The sequence below is a fragment of the Anolis carolinensis genome, chromosome 2 (assembly GCF_035594765.1).
Source record: "Anolis carolinensis isolate JA03-04 chromosome 2, rAnoCar3.1.pri, whole genome shotgun sequence".
Classification (NCBI taxonomy): domain Eukaryota; kingdom Metazoa; phylum Chordata; class Lepidosauria; order Squamata; family Dactyloidae; genus Anolis; species Anolis carolinensis.
This window is the reverse complement of record NC_085842.1, coordinates 176,353,786-176,374,164: the sequence shown is the minus strand read 5'-3', so window position 1 is coordinate 176,374,164 and position 20,379 is coordinate 176,353,786. Positions and strand designations below refer to the sequence as shown.

The window sequence follows — 20,379 nt, the reverse complement described above, 5'->3', positions numbered from 1 at the left end:
TCCACTGCTGAACAGCTCTCACAGTGAGGAAGTTCTTCCTAATGTTCAAGTGGAATCTCCTTTGCTGTAGTTTGGAGCCATTGTTCCATGTCCCAGTCTGCAGGGCAGCAGAAAACAAGCTTGCTCCCTCCTCCCTATGACATCCCCTCACATATTTATACATGGCCAACATGTCTCCTCTCAACCTTCTCTTTTGCAGGCTAAACATGCCCAGCTCTTTAAGCTGCTCCTCATAGGGCTTGTTCTCCAGACCCGTGATCATTTTAGTCACCCTCCTCTGGACACAGCTTGTCAACATCTCCCTTCAATTCTAATGCTCAGAATTGGCCACAGTGTGATTCCAGGTGTGGTCTGACCAAGGCAGAATAGAGGGGTAGCATGACTTCTATGGATCTAGACACTGGACTCCTATTTATGCAGGCTAAAATCCCATTTTTTTAAGCTGCCGTATCACATTGTTGGCTCATGTTTAATTTGTTGTCCACAAGGACAAGATCTTTTCTCCACGTACTGCTGTTGAGCCAGGTGTCCCCCATTCTGTATCTTTGTATTTCATACTCCAGATTGGAGTATCTTGCATTTGTCCCTGTTGAATTTCATTTTGTTAGTTTTGGCCCATCTCTCTAATCTGTTAAGATCGTTTTGATGCTTAACCCTTTCTGTGTGAGCAGTTTTTTCTCCAAGAAATATAGTGTCCAAATCCACTGTTAAGCCACACTTTTATTTGTACCTTCCAGAACCTATCAGTGTGTAATGTTTTGAGTTATCCAGAACTGTTCATCAGACCTGGGGTGCATCTACACTGTAGCATAAATTCAATTTGACATCACTTTAACTGCCATGGCTCAGTTCTGAGGAATGATAGAAGTTGTTGTTTTACAATATCTTCCTTGTCAAACTACAACTATTCTGATTCCATGCCATTGGGCAATGGCAGTTAAAATGGTGTCAAACTGCATGAGGGTGACACTGTAGATCAGGCATGGGCAAACTTTGGCCCTCCAGGTGTTTTGGACTCCAACTCCTATAATTCCTAACAGCCTACCAACAAGCTTGCATACTCATTTGTGGCATTTTGGTTGGTCTAATAAACTGGCATTAGCCAAATGTAGTAATGTCCAAGGGGGTTTCTTTTGAATTCGTCAGTCACTATTGTGCTGTTATTCCCACAAGACCAGAAGACATCTGGTTTGTGGGAGAGGAAAGATACTTTAGCCAGAAGTGAGCACCCATGAGGGGAAGGTCAGTATAATACGATGAAGATTGTTTTGTAAGCCAATGAGTTGACATTGTTAAAGGTTATACTGGAGAAGATGTTATAAATGTCAGTATATTGTTGTAAGGTTTTAGCCATCAGAAGGACAATGCCATTTCAGTAAAAAAACAAAAAACCTGCTTTATTTACACAGGTACTGGATGGTTGACAGATTGTTCAGATGAAACTGGTGGTAAAAAGGCAGGATATTGAATGAAAGAATAAATGAATGAATACAATAAAATACCTTCTCCCTTTTTTGTGGAAAGATCTCAGTGACCCGAATTTTCCATTAACTGCCTAAAACCTTATGCTTTGCAAAGCCGGCATGTAGCTCCACATGTTACCTAATTTACTAAAGTACGGTGATCACTATTCCAACAACGAAAGCATATTACATTAAATTCCTGAGTTAAGATCGTGAAACTGAAATAATCAAGCAAGCAATCTTGGCATAAATAGTTTCCACAGGCACAGGCCATTTTAGTCTTTTCAGAAAAAAAAACCCCACGAACTATTTTATGGCACTTTAAAATATCAACACATTTGTGATGTGATCATTTTCTTGCCTTGTTGGGGTTGTATAGGTCCTACAGCCTATAAGATATTTGTTAGATTCTAAGATACAACAGGACTCTTGGTTGTTCTAAGAGACTAAGGTCCCATCTACAATGCCATATAATCCAGTTTGAGCTGCATTATAATGGTCAGTGTAGATTCATATAATGCAGATCAAACAGCATTGAACTGGATTATATAAGTCTACACTGCCATATAATCTAGTTCAATGCAGTTAATCTGCATTCTGAAACTAGGACCCCTTCCACACAGCTAAATAAAATCCTAGATTATCTGCTTTGAACTATATGGCAGTGTGGACTCAGATAACCCAGTTCAAAGCAGATGTTGTGGGATTTTCTGCCTTGATATTCTGCTATATATGACTGTGTGGAAGGGCCCTGGGTTATCTGGCAGTGTAGATGGGGTCATAGCCAATCTTGTGTTAGGAGAAAAGTAGAAGAGAGAAAGAGAGCTGGATGATAGACAGACGGACAGACAGGCAGACAGATGGATCCAATGTCCTTGCTCTCCCTATTATATATACAAAAAGAACTGTGTAGGTAGTTTGATAGAATCAGCATCAAACTATTTTTCAGCATTTTCAAAATGTACACTCTTGTTGTTTTTGTTCACTTGATTATTTACAGTCAAAACTGGAAGACTAGTTTGCATGCTGACGCAATACTGGTTGATCCTGAATATCTCTGTTCTTAACCTAGGTCTTAAACCTTCTACGAGTGGTTTCATCTGCCTTCCCTACAACTCCTGTATACAGAAGTCTTATTACATATTTGTAACTGACAGTTCCATTTTCAGCAAACAAGGTTTATGTCTCTAAGGCAGTCATGTGAAACAGGTAGAAAGTACTTAGATATGAAGAAATGTAACAGATTCAGAAAGGGGTGTGTGTTTTTCCAGCACATGTTACAGAGTATCTGTCTTGTACCTTTCCCTTTCTTGTTGAAGCTTTTGACATAATTAATCAGCCGTACAAAGAATGTAAGATTCTAGCAGCTTCCTAAACTGCTACCAAACATTTAATTTTCCAACTTTACATCTCATTTAGTTAAGATACTATTTGTTCCTTGAAATAATAAATGCTATCTGTTGAATTTCGCTTTCTTGACTATATGTGTGTGTGTGTTCCATTTTTCTAAAACACTTGTTTTCTTTTCCGGTGCCTATTGATCCTCCTGTATTTTTCCAGATGTCATTACTTGATTCATGCCTTTTCATTCTTCACATATATTGCTTCTAGGATATTGCCTTGTGACCCTCTTAAAATAAGTACACGTGTATAAATCTGGAGCAGCCTGGAGACGCAGGCCCCTTCTACACTGCCATATAATCCAGATTATCAAAGCAGATAATCCACATCATCTACTTTGAATTGGATTATACGAGTGTGCACTGCCATATAATCGAGTTCAAAGCAGATAATCTGGATTTTATAGGGCAGAGTAAAAGGGACCTCAGTCATTTACTACAGTAGTAGCTACTGAAGGAAGGATTTAGAATAGTTTTACATTTGTATGGTGTCAGGTGCTGTAATTGCTAGAACAAAAGCCATTTATGGATGGCTGGTCTAGAAAATCAATAGTACAGTTCAGTCAAGATTTCATAATCTTAAACTCATTCTTTCCCATCTATTTTGAAATTGTTAATTTTGGTATTCATTTTCTCAAGGCTCTGGAAACCCAGTTTTTCTACCACAACTTCAGTAAACTAGTGCTTGTAGTTTAATTATATACGGTAAGCAGGTTTTTTTTACAGAGGAAGAAAAGCTGTTCTCCACATTTTCACCATAGGGTTGTGTTACAGCACTTTGCAGTATGGTTGTTCAGAAATTAATGGTGGTCATGATCCTGCAAGTCAACGCTGACTTGTGTAGTCTCCATTTTAAGATTTTCTTAGCAACATTTATTCAGATGGCATGACCTTCCTCTGAGGCTGAGGGAGCGTGACATACTTCAGATCACCAATAGGATTTCCACAGCAGAGTAGTTGCTTGGTGTCCCACACTAGTTTTGATTTGCTTGTGGCTCTATAAAGAATTATGTAAAAAAAAGTAAAGGTTTCCCCTGACGTTAGGTCCAGTCGTGTCCGACTCTGCGAGTTGGTGCTCATCTCCATTTCTAAGCCGAAGAACCAGCATTCTCCTTAGACACTTCCAAGGTCATGTGGCCAGCATGACTGTATGGAACGCTGTTACCTTCCCGCCAGAGCGGTACCTATTGATCTACTCACATTTGCATGTTTTCGAACTGCTAGGTTGGCAGAAGCTGGAGCTAACAGCGGGCGCTCACTCCGCTCCCCGGATTTGAACCTGGGACATTTTGGTCTGCAAGTTCAGCAGCTCAGTGCTTTAACACACTGAGCCACCGGAGGCTCCTGTGTATTACTTTAAGGATAGCTAATTCATGCAAATGCAATTCTAAATGATTGCCTGGACCCAATAATCATTCTACTGTGGATAGAGCCTTTTAATAAATAATTCTACCATGTTTAAGTGGGAAACTGTGCACTTCTGCAGTCTTCTATGGACGTTTCTACCTTTAACTGTATGCTATCTCAGGCACTTGGCCATATGCAGCTTTCTTGTAGGCTGCCTTCATCAGTTTTCCTTTTGCTTTGGTTTTTATGTGTCCTTTTACTGACACTAGACACTAAAAAGAGCAGCTTGAATCACCGTGTGCTACCAGATCTGAAGTACTGTGGTGATGTGTCAGCATAGTTGCAAAAATAGGCAGTACTTTATAAAGACCTGGCTGAATTCCCCACTCTCAGCCAGAGTTAAATGGCTATACAGGATAAGAAATATCCCATTATATATGGAAGTTTTCATTATATGAAGGGTGTGGAAACTTGTTACACCTGATAAAGGTTTTCAGGACTTGAGAGCCCAAAAGGCTTGATGAGCATGTCCAATGGTGAAGTGTTATGGGAATGGTAGTCCAATCTGCAACTGTTTATACCAGAGCTTTCCAAAACTTTTGCGTGGGTGACATGCTTTTTAGACATGCATCATTTCACGACACAGTAATTCAGTTTTACTAGCAAACCAGAGGTTAAAATAATCTCTTATAAGAGACAGGGACATATACATATCTCACATATACGTAAAGTTTTTGATAGCATAGGGAAGGGTTAATACCCCTGTGGTGTTTGTTTTGCTATCTTTGCCCCTGTTCCGAGTTTTTCACCTCACTTTCTGTCCCTGTGATTGGATTTTGAAAAAACTGGCTTGTTGTGGAATAAGGATTGGCAAGAAAGCTTCAGTGGAGACACCTTTCCCCATGGTAATAACTTCCAGGAGTGAATTTCCCTTCCAAGGAGCACATTTCTCTCACTTTCTGTTGTCTCACCCCCATTCTTAACTATGAGGCATTTGTAATTTGGATGTTTGTAACTCAGTGACTGCTTGTACAATAATATACATTTCCCATATTTTTGTCGTTTCTTGTTAACGTTTGCACCACATACCTACACACTGCATCTGACACACTAATATGTCACAAAATATTGTTTGGAAAATTCTGGTCTTTACTATTTGCCTTGCTATTCTATACTTCCATTTTGCAAGAGTTAAGCGTAAATAATGTAAATAAAAGCAGAACCGTTCATGAGACAAATCACATGGATTCTTATATAAATATAGTGGCCTTAACTTGGGCAGGTCAACTTGAATTCATTTATTTGCTCTGTAGGCAAACTGAGAAATACAGAGATCTTTTGCAAAGCCATGGTGTGTACAGAATAGATGGCACACTCCAGTTAAGCGAACTGGGGAAATTTCCATATTGACCAAAGATAAATATGAGCAATGGTTTTCTTTGTATTGTGTTGGTTAACTAAGTGCTACCCTCACAAAAACTGACTCATTGATTCAGTGAGATTTATATACACACCTCTTCTTTGTGCACACATTGAGTGTCCCTCTGCCTATCTGTCTCTCTGAAAACACCCAAATAGCAATTTCCACTGGGGCCTCATCTCCCACTTTACTCATACTAATTCAGTATTCCAGAAAGTAGATTTTCAGAGTAGAGATATGTGTGAGATAATGTATTTGGATATATTTTCAGGAACTGATGTTTTAAATCAAATCAGTTCCGGGTGAAAAATGTATCTGCACCTGAACTACACAGAGGGGGTCAAAGGAATGTACAAGAGTTGGACTCAATAATCAGTTAATATACAGCTATTCCTTGATCAGCCTGCCAATAACCACTTCCTGCCTCTTGTTTTTTTGTTTTAAAATAGTGTTGTAAAATTATATTTCTATAAGAACTGGATAGATTCCCATCTATTAGTATGAATAGGCAGAAGGGACAATTTCCTCTTACAGAATTCAGTAATACCTTCCTGTTTTGTATAATGGGCATGAATAAATGCAAACAGGGAAACTGCTGATGCTAACATTTCTAGTTCAGATTGCAACAATGGGATTGACAAATGACTTATTTCCTCATATGGAAGCTACCAATATAAAGTATATGTTTGTTCTTCCTACCAGAGCCTAAAACTAATTGCATTAATCTATTAAGTTACTGATTTATTTACACTTTTCTAGTGACTTTACTTAACTTTGTAAAAGTTACTAAATATATTTTAGTGAATTACGTCCTTGAAATCCATGGCCTTTGCTACATTCAATAAAAGAAGACTTGCTGGAGAAGAAATATTAGAAAAGAGTCCTTCCAGTGGCTGAGAAGGATGAAGTTGATTTGTTAAATAACTAGGAGCCCTTCTACACAGCTCTATGACCAAATATCAAGGCAGAAAATCCCACAAAACCTGCTTTGAACTGGGTTATCTGAGTCCATACTGCCATATAGCCCAGTTCAAAGCAGAAAATGTGGGATTTTATTCAGCTGTGTGAAAGGGGGCGTAGATTAAGAATGCCAGGCACCATGTAATTTTATCTGAGGCCCTTTCTACACAGCCATATAATACAGATTATCAAAACAAATAATCCACATTACCTAGTTGAACTGGATTATATGAGGCCCCTTCTACAATGCCATATAACATCCAGATTATCTACTTTGAACTGTATGTTATGGTAGTGTAGACTCATATAATCCAGTACAAAGCAGATAATATGGATTATCTATTTGATAGTCTCGATTATATGACAGTGTATAAGAGGCCTGAGTCTACATTGCCATATAATCCAGTTCAAAGTAGATAATCTGGATATTATACGACAGTGTAGAAGAGGCCTGAATGGTTTCATAAATTGCTAGTAAGTAACCATTTAAATTTTGTGTAGTTTGAATGATATGTTTTCTCTCTCTACTTTCCTTTTCATCTGAAGAACAGACCATATGTTTTGAAAAGAAAGAAGAAGAAAAATAAAATAAAGCATTTCTCTAAGTTTAGTGCAAATTATTATGTCACAGATTAATAAACATGCCTTCTGACTACATGATGCTATAACCCTTTAGTCAAAGAAAAATGTTGATAGTTTGCCATTGCAGAAATCAGTGGTGTCCTTGCATAATACATTGAAGAAATTAAACAATATTTTGTGCCAACTTTGCCAAGAAGTTATCATTTCCTTGTAAAAGTCACCACACACACACACACACACACACACACGGTATATTTCTCACTTGGACAATTATTAGAAATTCTATTGGTACTCAAGGATTTATTGTAATTCCTACCTTTATGGAGTCTTACTTAATATTTTGCAGGCTTCAGAGTAATACTTTGATATGCAGGCTTTAAGACAAGTCATTGCTAACTCATTAGCAGGAATAGCAGCATGTTTGCTGACGGTAATGTTCTTTTACAAGTACAGTCGTCCTTCCATGTTTGCAGTTTTGAATTTTTTGTATTTAATTATTCACTGATTCGATTTGAAATATCCTCTTTAGGAACCATTGAAAAGCAGAAATTTGACTGTGTCTTGCTTCATTTTGTTCTTGAGTAATAGAAATTTCTTTTCTAATAGACAAGAAGGGGACATGCATCGAGGAGAACTATTATGATACGCTTTTATGTGAGCCTTAGAAATTACATTTTCAAAGAAAGAAAGAGTTACTGGTACATGATAGTACTGGCTTTATTATCCCAGCTTAAAATTGGATGACTTCTTAAGAAAGCACTCCTTCACGAGGCCACACATTATGGTAGAACTTTTTGGTCATACAGTGGGCTTTTTTTCCTTTTTCCAGTGTATCAAGAGCTCAGGTATAGACTTCTGAGAACTAGAAAGCTTAGCAAATTAGAGCAGCTTAGAAATTGTTCTAAAAGTATCATGTTGTTTATCTTTTGCTCTCTAAAACAAAGTTATGAAAGTAAAAGTCTGTAATGAGCATGTCTACCACACTTAAATCTTACGAAATTAACTTAATGACCCTTCATTTCCCTCCTAGTCTTGATTTGCCCTCAGAACACTAATTTGGCTTTTCACAGGATCCCTTGTTTATATGTTGCTCCTAATTAAGTTGCAGTTCCTTTATTAAAAAGACTGCAAAATATAGTTATGTTGGTAAATACCGAGCACATTCTTTCCAAATGTAACAGCTCACATTGTAATTAGAAAACAAGAAACCCCACTGGGTGCCACATACTGCTTTCTGAGCTTGCCAGCTAAATCACTACCATTATAAACAATAAGAACATTAAAAGCAGGCAGCAGTCAAACACACCAAGCTCTGTGTCTGTTTTCCGCTTTTCAGTGTGTGTTACTGGTTTCAGGATTTGTTAAAGAAAAATATTAACTTAAAATACAATATAAAAGAGATGTTTTTCCCTATCAATTTAATTGGTGCACCTTGAAATGCATTTATGTCTTTTAAAATTAAAAATATTGGGTGAGTACCGTTTTTAAGAAACGTATTACTATTAACAACGTATTTCAAAAAGAGGTATTGCACAATACCTCCTTATATGTATCCTTATGTGAACATAAATGATTATATTGCAGTTGTTCTTGTTAGTTTTTGTTATGTGTTTTTTGCTTATATAGAGAGACACCTGCCCACTGGGGCACAAGACCCCCCACAAAAGTAAAAAAAAAAATACAAATCAAAAACACTTCCCTAGGAATCTCTTAAGTTCTTCTGATTGAGATTTTTAATAGAATTGCCCTGGAGGATCTGGAGATTCCTAGAGAAGTGTTAAGGCATCTTTAGATCCTCCAGAGCAATCTATCATCATAGTTATGGTGGAGGACCTAGAGCAGTAGTTCCCAACCTGTGGCCCGTGGATCTCCTGTGGTCCGTGGACTACTGGTGGTCCCGAAGAACTAAAATATGGTCTGTGGCCTCACCATTACTACACCGTTGCAACGAGAGCGACTGGTCTAGCAAAACCCTTTTATAGTGTCAGGACAAAGGGGATGTTGGGTTGGGAGTGGTTGATGACCCACTAAAGGCGCGATGACAAGCCTCCTGACTACTGCTTCTCTTCCTCCCCCTGAGTGGAGCCATTCTATGTGGCACCTGGAAGTGGGAATGCCTTTGTGTCTTTTAAAGTCTTTTTCCTGGGGTTATTTGGGGTGCTGATTCAGAAAATTGCACTGGATAGACCACATCTAGATTATTAAATATGGTTTTCTGTGGGTGAGCAGATGGCGACTACTGGATGGCATATGTTCTGTATCAGAAACCAGAGCTGATGTGGTCTATCCAAAGAAATTTTCTGAATCAGCACCTCAGATAACCAAATCGAATCTAAAGTTGACCAAAAACTGATTTGTAACTCTTTTGGTACTAATGTTGGAGAGTGGTCCCTGGTCAATTCGTCCTTGGTCAAAGTGATCCCTGGTCAAGTGGTCTCTGGTAAAAAAAAAAAAGGTTGGGAACTACTGACCTCTAGAGAACACAGTAATCAAATAATCAAATCTGCAAAAGTTAATTTTGCAAATGTGCAGCAGTACCTGTATTTTTGCTAATTATATTTCAGAAGATAAAAAATGATGAATTTGTTTAAATCATGAGTATCATTAGAGTGATGAAGATTAGCAAGTTGATGACTTTGTTAGTGATTGATTAGTATTTGAGTCTTTAAGATCTATTTATTTAGGAGGGTTTTTTCTTAACATTTCTTTGAACATGTTACAGTTTCCTATCTCACACCTGCCAAGAATAAATCTATGTAACAGTCCAGACAGAGAATCCAGAGGGTGAAGGTCTCTGACAAGACATACGTATTTTCTGAAAGGAATGGCTTTGCTGGTGTTCCCCTCCATTGCTATAGATCAGGGGTCCCCAAACTAAGGCCCGGGGACCGGATGCGGCCCTCCAAGGCCATTTAGCTGGCCCCCGCCCTCAGTTTTAGATTGAGGCTCACCCAAAGTCTGAAATGACTTGAAGGCACACAACAATCCTACTTGACTATCTCATTGGCCAGAAGCAGGCCCACACTTCCCACTGAAATCCTGGTAAGTTTACAGTATGTTGGTTAAAATGGTTTTTATTTTTAAATATTGTATTGTTCTTTCATTTACTAATATTGTAAATGAAATATTGTAAATGAATAATATGGTAATATTATATATTGTGTACACATATAATATTGATAATATTATAATGTAATACAATATAATATTTATTTATTACAGTATTTCTACCCCGCCCTTCTCACCCAATAGCAGACTCAGGGCGGCTAACAATAATAATACAATATAATAATATTGTATTATATAATAATATTAATTATATATTAAATATTAAATGTAATATTTCTAATAATATTATGGTATAAAGGTAATATATAATGCTAAAAAAAATTTTCACTACAAATAAGACATGAGCAGTGTGCATAGGAATTTGTTTGTATTTGTATTTTCAAATGATAATTCGGCCCCTCAACAATCTGAGCGACCATGAATCGGCCCTCCACTTAAAAAGTTTGAGGACCCCTGCTATAGATTATGCAATGCAAATGAAACCTCTGCCAATTTATCAACAGGATTCCAGTTAAAGATGCCAAAGGGTGAAAATCAACTTTTCTCTAAAGCAAGAATCAATTGGTTCCACAGGAGAACTAAGGCTGAAAATGCTTGTAATCCACTGTATTTAGAGTGCACTAAAGACTACTACTTCATATTGAAGACACCAGTATATATCCCACATTGTATTATATCTTTTTGCCAGGCAGACATCCCACCTGTCTACATGTTTGCTTTTTAATGTAAAACTGAGGGCATATAATCTTCCTAATTTGCCAACACAATTGTATTGCTTGTGAAGCTTTGTATCCACAGCTGTCTGCAAGGTTTGCCTTTCTGTACTGCATCAAATGGCTTATAGGCTTTGGTGTTCTCTGTTTACTTGCCTAATGCCTCTCACCCTGAAGATTTGTGGTGTGAAGGACAGAGAAAACGCATCCTTGCAAACATCAAGAGATACCTAAACTACACACCTATTCCGGACATAATGTTTTCTGTTCTGCCATTTCATGGAAGAGTGGTAGCAACTGCATTTATTATTAGTTATTACTGGCTGCATTACTTTTCTTCTTTCTGTGCTTTGGAGTGACTGTCATGCAAGCCATATGTCAAGCTGCAGAATTTTTTTTTTTGGTGGTAGCATCTGGCATTTTGGCACAATCTGCAGACCTTTCAGGCTAATCTGGATGTAAATGTCTATGGATCTCTTGCCTTTTGGGATCCTGGTTGGCTTCTCTAGCATCTCATATGTTTCCCTAATTAGTTATTCCTAATTAGTAAGGAGGCACCTTTGAAATTAGGGGCCCTTCCAGATAGCACTAAATCATGGGTTTTAAACAGGGGCAAAAAATCCAAGGACTTCAGAAGAAGTCCACATACAGATCTGTTAGTCCTGAGATTTCTGCCTCTGTTGTCCAGATTTCCTGCTTTGTTCTGAGATTTAGAGGCTCCCAAGATGGCCACCACGGGACTTCTGCCAGAAACCTCAGCAGCTTTTTTTTAAAAAGCCCCGGGATGCTGATATATGGATATTTGGATATATAGATATGCGGATCTCTGCAAAAGTTCCGTTCTTTGGCCTGGCCAGAAAAACTGTCCCCTACAGATGTTTCATGAAGTATCTGCCACCCAAAAAACCTAATGGGGTAGGACTACTTCTGCCCAAGTCAGCACTGCACAATGAAACAGGAACACACACTTTCAAGCCAGGAACAAAATATTGTCATTATTGACACTTTTTAGAACCTGTTTGCCTGGATCTGTCTAGACAGATTTGGTTGTGTACTTGTGGCATTGAACAATGGGATGCTGTTCCGGGTAATACATGGTTGTTTCTATTAGGCACCTGCATGACCTTGGCTGTCAGTATTTACATTCATCTCCAGCACGTCCATGTCCCAACAGCCAGTAGAAAGTTTTTGCCATTTACTAAACTGTACCCATGTTGTCAGCATACACCCGATGAGGAACCAACATGTATAACTTAGCAACTTCATCCTATTGTTCCCTGGCACAAGTAAACCACGAAATTTGTCTTCACAGATGGCCATACAACAATGATGACATTCTGTTCCTGGTTTGAAAGTGTCTGTTCCTGTTTCATTGTGTACTGCTTAGTGTGAAAGTACTTGTTGCACCCAAGGAATTTCATGTTTCTGCCACAAACTTCATTAAACGGGTGAAGGACAAAGTTCCTCTTCCTAGGAAAGTTTTTGCCTTCTATTCAAGTGTCACCTTCTTTTTAGCAACTGACCAATCAGGAACAAACATCTAAAGCCCAGGAACAAACCCAGATGAAAGATTCTGTGATTTCCGATTGCAGGGACATACAGACATGCGAAGATCCGGATATTCCCACATCTGGAAATCTCACTTTTTTTTTTGCCTTTTGTAGCGATTGCTTCTGGGTTTACAGGGAACAGCATCTGGCCACCCTCCTGATTGCTGTGGGAGCTCATGGGATAATGGTACTGTCTGGACAGGCCCTAGGATAATCATTTGCTTTTTTGGTCAATGGTTTTTCTCTTCGATGTAGTTTTTCCAATTACAGAGGAGTTCTACTGGATGAAGCAGAGAAACATTACACATACAATAGCATGTCACAATAACCTGTGAGACAAGTGCACATTAAATTGTCAGTGAACCGCCCTTGGAGTAAGGTTTCCGCTTCCCAATATTATCTCTGCACTTCAAAGGCAATGTCTGGCAGAGTTATTCTGGGCTTCTGACTTGTACTTTGGACTTGACAAGATTTTAGAGAGATCAGGGGGTTAGAAGCCAAATAATTCCTGGATGGGGAACATATATGTTACAGTACTCAATGTAACACATAACTATTTTTAGAGCTCTGCTGACTTGATCGATCATCTTCTATAATAAAGGAGCCAATATAGTAAACATGAGATGATCATTTGAAATTGTTAGTATCTAGAAAAATATATTTTAGAAAATACAGTATATTACCAATGAGCAAATGGATACCCAAAGAACTTTACATATATGTTTGGATGTATCATGTTGGACTTCCTTAACATGTGATCAATTGCTTTTAGTATGCACATGTGTGGAAGAGAGATTGTCAGGAAGGACTAAATAAGCAATTTCATATTAGTACTACCTATTAGCTTACTACATTATTTATATTGTAGTTGCTATATTAATTGCTGTACTAGACTTTCCTATATGTTCTTCTGCCTCCCTCTAGAGGGGTGTGTAGGTATTTTAGACATATCCACATTCTGTGTATTCTTCATGTTTTAAAGATGGGTTAAAAAAGAAACAATTTTTGGAAGATCTGGGTCCCTGATGGCATGAAAAATATATCGACTCTGAAGGGGTTTATTACATGAGTAGGGAAATGGTTTATCTGAGGGATAGTTTAGAGTTAGACTAACACAGTGAGTAATTTTTTCCACTGAGAGATATCTGAGGTGATATAAGTGCATCGGGACAGGGTCTGCAACATCTCAGCATTGTGTGAATTCAGCCTCAATCAATTCATTGTCAAAGATTAAAGTATCACGCCTCGTGTATCTTGTGTTTGGAAGATGATCAAAGCCTTTCAGTGTTTTCCCATTGCTTTGTTAATCTACAAGCCTGTGATGTCCTGTCCTAAAACTGAGATACCTTTGTGCTACTATAAATCTGATGTATTAAATAACCTTACCAGTGTAAGGTTGTGAGATTATATTTCTCTTGGCTGTGCTTTTGTTTTCTGTTGTCCTATTTCTAATACATTACTCCATGCCTGGAAAGATAAACATTCACCATTCTTCATTCCATGATCACTGGATTTTACTGCTTTTAGCTACACATAAACATGAATTTAATAGATGTGATTATGGAACGGCCTTGGATCATGTTTTTGGATGATGTGTTTTAACATTGAAATGAATTTTAATTATGCTATGATGTATGTGTTAATTTTTAAATCCAATTTTATATTTACGTTTTATGTCATAAGGCACTGTATAAGTGTTGTTTGTAAGCTGCCTTGAGTCCCCCTTGGGGTAGAGAAAGGCGGGGTATAAATTAAGTAAATAAATAATAAATAAATTAATTGTTAGTTTCGAGATCATTATTTATTTTATTTATTTATTACATGCATTTATACCCCGCCCTTCTCCCCGAGGGGACTCAGAGCGGCTTACATTCTGCCACGAGGGCCAGCAACAAATATACTATAAAACAAGACAATTAAAACATGATAAAAAGTATACAAAAATTAAAACGCTGCAAGGCAGCGATATTGCACCATCCTCAGTCATTCAATACTGCTACAATTACAGATTTGCGACCCGATTACATCAGCCAATGAGCTTATTCGCTGAATGCCTGGGCGCACAGCCAAGTTTTTAGTTTTCTTCTAAATCCCAGGAGGGATGGGGTTTGCCGGATATCGCTGGGGAGGGAGTTCCACAGCCGAGGAGCCACCACCGAGAAGGCCCTGTCCCTCGTCCCCACCAGCCGCGCCTGCGAGGCAGGTGGGATCGAGAGCAGGGCCTCCCCAGAAGATCTTAAGGTTCAAGCGGGCTCATAGGAGGAGATACGTTCGGATAGATAGGCAGGACCAGAACCGTTTATAGCTTTGTAGGTAAAAACGAGAACTTTGAATTGGTTTTTGGAAATAGTGATCAGCTTGTATTACAGTCTGTGCCTAGTCCTTGTCCATATTTTCCTACCTTCTTCATCTCTCCCTTTTATTGTTCATTCCTTTTTGTAATTTCAGTTTTAAAAATTCAATAAAATATTATCTCTGTATATAATTGCCGAAGGAGTGAAGTCTTCTGTAAGGGCCATATCCCACCAGTGGGGCAATACAGTATGGCAGAAGGAGAGAGTAAATCGTTTCAAATGATTTTATTCAATTCTAGCCTGAGATCCCTGTGTTTGTTCTTGTGTGTCTACAAATCATTTGAGACTTATGGTGGCCATAAAGCAAACCTGTTATTGGGTTTTCTTGGCGAGATCTGATAAGGTATCAAGAAATACACATGCTGCACATATACTTGGGCTCATGTTGTACATTTTTGTTAGAAGTATGTTTTCTGGTTGAATGGCACCTTACTGTTACAAATTTTGCAGAAATAGCTTTCTACCATTTATATCCTGCACTTTGTAAAACCTTTCTTATCACAATAAACACACCGACTGGACTTCAATTGCCATTCCCAATTAGCACTGAAGCAACAGGTAGATGCTGCATATATTCATGTATAAAGGTAAAGGTAAAGGTTTCCCCTGATTTTAAGTCCAGTCATGTCCGACTCTGGGGTTTGGTGCTCATCTCCATTTCTAAGCCGAAGAGCCGACGCTGTCCGTAGACACCTCCAAGGTCATGTGGCCGGCATGACTGCATAGAATGCCGTTACCTTCCCGCCGGAGTGGTACCTATTGATCTACTCACATTGGCATGTTTTCGAACTGCTAGGTTGGCAGAAGCTGGAGCGAACAGCGGGCACTCACTCCCCTCCTCGGGTTTGAACCTGGGACCTTTCGATCTGCAAGTTCAGCAGCTCAGCACATTAACACGCTGAGCCACCAGAGGCTCCTTATATTCATGTATATGTCTAGAAATTAGGTCGACTTATCCTTGGGTGAATGGAAGTATTGTACCTTAACTCCTATCACAAAAGGAAATACTTCCTCCTGTGAGTAGAGTGGGAAAAGGCCATTTTGACTGCCTGGGCAGGAAAACAGTAGTGCACCCCTGAGAAAGCACTGGTGTGTTCCCCTCTTCACAGAATGACTCTTGACTTATCCATGAATTATATCAAAATCTATCATTTTGGCACCAAAACCTGCCCTTGATGTTTACAGGAGGTTGCCTTATGCACAAGTATATACAATAAATAGTTATATTGGTTTAATGGATTTGAGCCACAGTTGTTATCTTTGTGATTCTGAAATTGTACTTAAGCTGAGCCACTTATTTCAAGTTTTTCTTTACTGACTTGGCTCAGAAAAAAGGCTGCCTAACTGCCTTTCCCTCATTGCTTTATCTGCTCTTTGTATCTTGCTTGTTAGCAAGAAATCCACAAGGAATGCTTCGTTTGTAAGAACACTGGAAACTGCCTTATGCCAAGTAAGGCTCTTTGTCTGTTTAACCCAGGCATGGGCAAACTTGGGTCCCCCAGGTGTTTTTGGACTTCAACTTCCACAATTCCTGGCTTAAGCAGCTGCGGGGGGAAAGGAAAGGGCCTGAGGCCAGGAATTGAGGGATTTGAAGTCCAAAATACCTGGGGGACCCAAGTTTGCCCATGCCTGGTTTAGCCTAAGTATGACTAGATGTGTTCTCCAGAGTTTCAGGTAGAAAAGGTATCAACTAGTAGCCTAATTCCTCTGGAGGTGACAGGGACTAGATCTGGAATCTTTTGAATTCAAGGAGGCTGAAATCTTTCTTTTCTCCAATATTAAGGATAGCCAAAGTATTTCAGTAACTCATCTTGCTTCTAGCTACAGGAGGACAGTTCATAGTCACTTGTGGATTTATGCTTTGTCACATCTCCCCGTGACATATCCAAATGCTAAGCAAAAATAAAATAGAGTTGGCATTGAGTTTTTTTTAAGCACAAAGTTTTCTGACTGAAAGCCCTAAAAATGAAGGGACACTCTTCTAGCTCACCTAAAAAACACTTTTCCTTTTATAAATGTAAAGAGCCATTCTCCCATGCCGACCAAAATGCAGTCAATTGATTAGAAATAGATCCTCATGGCAGGGATTTTCTATAGTTGAGTGGTTGGTGGGCATTGGTTCCCTGGGCAGTTCAGGCTGTTCCAGCCATGGCATCACAAGCTCCCAAAAGAAGATTTGTGGTGCTGAGGTCTGCATTGCTGGAGCCACAGCGGGAAGCCATTTCGTACAAGAAATGTGCCTTGTGCCGCTGTTTTATTGTCAGTTATCACACAATCACAACAACAAATGAACCTAATTCTGCAATTCTGTTTTTTTATTATAGAATATTACTGTACATTTTAAGTCTATGTGGAGGGGAGAGAGATTTGGCAATATGTCTTGCAGAGTTATATTGAAGAAAGCTTTTTGCTTCAAAACAGTAAAGCAGCCTTTACTATATAAAGTTACATATTGTAACTTATAGTTCTTAAATAAAGTTTGACATCTTGTTTTCTTTTTATTTCTTTTCTTTTCTTAGGATCCAAGAAGCAAGCACAAGTTCAAAATCCACACATATGGAAGCCCAACATTTTGTGACCATTGTGGGTCACTGCTTTATGGACTTCTTCACCAAGGGATGAAATGTGACAGTAAGCAAATCTTTTCCTGTTAATAGATTTTTAGAACCTTTTTGATGAAACCATTAACTGTCAACTGACCACTTAAGAGGATAATATTGTGTTCATTAGTGACTGCCAATTGAAAATTAATATTTGAACACATTTGTCAAAATAGTTGAAATGAATGGAGACTCTCCATTTTGGATTTTGCTCCAGCAGCACATTAAGGCAAACTTACTGGAAGGGACAAGCTAGTTACAATTAGAAGCTGATCTGGAATATAAAACCCAAGCATTTTTAAAAGCCAAGACTATTAAATGTGATTTGTGGTTTCACAATTGTGTTTTATATTATCTGCCCAGCCTTGTCTGATCTTCATTATCTTTGATCTTGATGTGACTTGTTGATTATAAACCACAAGATAGTTTGTTTTCTGAATGGAATAGGAACAACTACATGACACCTTCTAATGAAGAATCATAGCCAGTTCCGAGCCCATGATCGTATCCTCTTTGTAGAAAAGGAGGTTACAATCTTCCAGGAGTTGTATTCATTTTGAAGGGTGGTACTCCTCTTACATGGCTTTCTAGGCTCAATCACTCTTAACATCAAGCTAAGAAATTAATAATAACTGTATGCTTTGATCAGTTGGATTTGAGAGATCCATGATTGTAGAAGTGACTAAGGAAAGCTGGGCTTGAAGTATCTCTGTCTTTTCAAACACCAAGTGTTGTCAAAGTCCTTAGGAAGTCATTCCCCAAATCAAGGGTGGCCAACTTGTGTCTCTCCAGATGATGCTTGATATCAGGTTCTATCAGTCTGCCAGTACAAATAATGTTGAGGCATGATAGAAGTAGTTCCCCAGTAACATCTGGAGGACCACAAGTGTCTAGCATTTGTATGTATCATCCCAAAGCTGTGAGCAGAGGAAATTTTCCCCTTTGCAATGCACTAGTATTCTTGAACTGAATGTACTTATTCTCAGGGCTCTTGCATACCTAAGCAATATACAAGGAGAGGAAAGTACTAGAATTCCCTGTGAAGATCCAGCATTTCAAACTGTGAGCAACTGTTTGATGTCCAATTTTATAATGTGGGTTTCCTAGAAACAGATTCAAGTCCATACAATGTTTTATTATAATGAAAGGGCCATGTTTCACCTACTGAAGTAATATATTGGATCTAGCAGCATAAAAGTCACTGCAGCTCATGCTAAGTCTATTGTTCAGAAGCAGCTTATAACAGCTGCTTCTGAACAGCTGGAGAATCATATCCTTCACCAGACTTCGTCCTAAATCAGCAGTAGGAACCATGCAAGTTTCCAGAAGTTTTGGACTATAGCACATAACATTCTTCACCATTAGTTGTAATGACTAGAGCTGCTGGAAGTCACACTTCAGCAACATCTGGAGGACTACACACTTCCCATGCTTGATCTACAAGAAATGTATTGGGGTCAGTCTAGGCCATTGGCTCTCAACCTGTGGGTCCCTGGGTGTTTTGGTCTACAATTCCCAGAAATTCCAGCCAGTCTACCAGCTGTTAGGATTTCTGGGAGTTGAAAGCCAAAACATCTGAGGACTCAGAGGTTGAGAACCATTGGTCTAGGCCTTCCACATCTGATCCCACTACATCTCTTAATATTTCAAAGGTCTGACTAATAATCCCAACAGGAGCAAATGCAGTAAATCAATAGTATATAAGTAAAGATTGATTTTTCATTCATTAGTTGATTTAATAGGTCAACTCTACCTGGTATGGAGATGTAGAGAGGTCAGATGTGGAATACCAAGACTGCATAAATTTGATAGATAGATAGATAGACAGTTATTGGAATAGTTTTAACTTTGTTAAAGCGTTTGGTCTGTTTCATGACTTTGAACAAGTAGGCATGTTCTCTTTATCCTTATCATACAGGCTTGTGAAAAACACTCTTGTTTTCTTCTCATTGAGCTACATCATTTCTGTTAGTGTCCTCCTTCAGGGAGAATCTTGAAGACAGAGTGATATGAACCCAAAGACTAGTATTTTTATCTAGCAATTTCTTGTGTTTGCTAAATATGTCAAGGAGATATGTTAAGGAAGAGTGGTCTGCTATGGTCTACATGGCAAAACTCGTTACAACAGATACATTATTTGAAAAAAATGTAGATTTAGTTGGCATACAACCTCTTCTCTCTGTTAGCATGTGCAGTGTTGAACACCTCCCTAGTAGCATTAAAAACATTGAGTTCTCAAATATGACTGATTAGATGGTTTAGGAGATACTTAGGGATTCTGTAGAAGTATCTTCTTATTAAGCTTTAATCAAAATATCCCTGCTTATCAGTTTCATTTCTGTTTCTGATTGTTTTCAGTGTGTGGACCATTTCTATCAGTTCAGGGCACTATGATTTACCTGATCTATAGTACAGGCAGTCCTCAAATAACAAATGTCCAACTTGCAAATGACTCACAGAACAGGGGTGAAACAACAGGAAGTAAGAGAAATCTGCCTCTTGGAAGGGAAATTCACCCCTGAAATAGTTATCATGGGGAAAAGGTGTATCCACTGAAGCATTGTCACCGATACTTGTTTCCACGGCAAATTAAATTTTCTAAACTCTAGTGATCACAAGGACAGAAAGTGTGGTGAGATCTTCTGAACAGGGACACAGACAGCAAAACAAACATCACAGAAGTGTTAACACTTCCCTGTGTGTGTGTGTGTGTGTGTGTGTCTGGAGTTACACTTAAAATATACCTGTTCTGACTTACAAACAATTTCAATTTAAGAACAAACCTACAGAACCTACCTTGTTCATAACTTGGAGACTGCCCCTATATATGTAAATCATGAGGTCCCTGCCTCTCCAGGGAATCATCTACCTAGTTGCCTGACCACATCTGCCAAGCCTAAGGCAGAAGCTGAATGGTTTTG

The 20,379-nt window shown here is 38.6% G+C and overlaps 1 protein-coding gene across 2 annotated transcripts in view; it reads left to right on the top strand.

The window, feature by feature from the left end:
- The window catches only part of prkca (protein kinase C alpha), a 245,602-nt gene that overhangs the window by 140,348 nt on the left and 84,875 nt on the right, over positions 1 to 20,379 (top strand). For both annotated transcript variants that reach the window (XM_062971147.1, XM_062971148.1), the window contains exon 4: positions 17,378 to 17,489. In XM_062971147.1, coding sequence (XP_062827217.1) covers positions 17,378 to 17,489 — 112 coding nt within the window. The remainder of the gene's footprint in view (positions 1 to 17,377; positions 17,490 to 20,379) is intronic.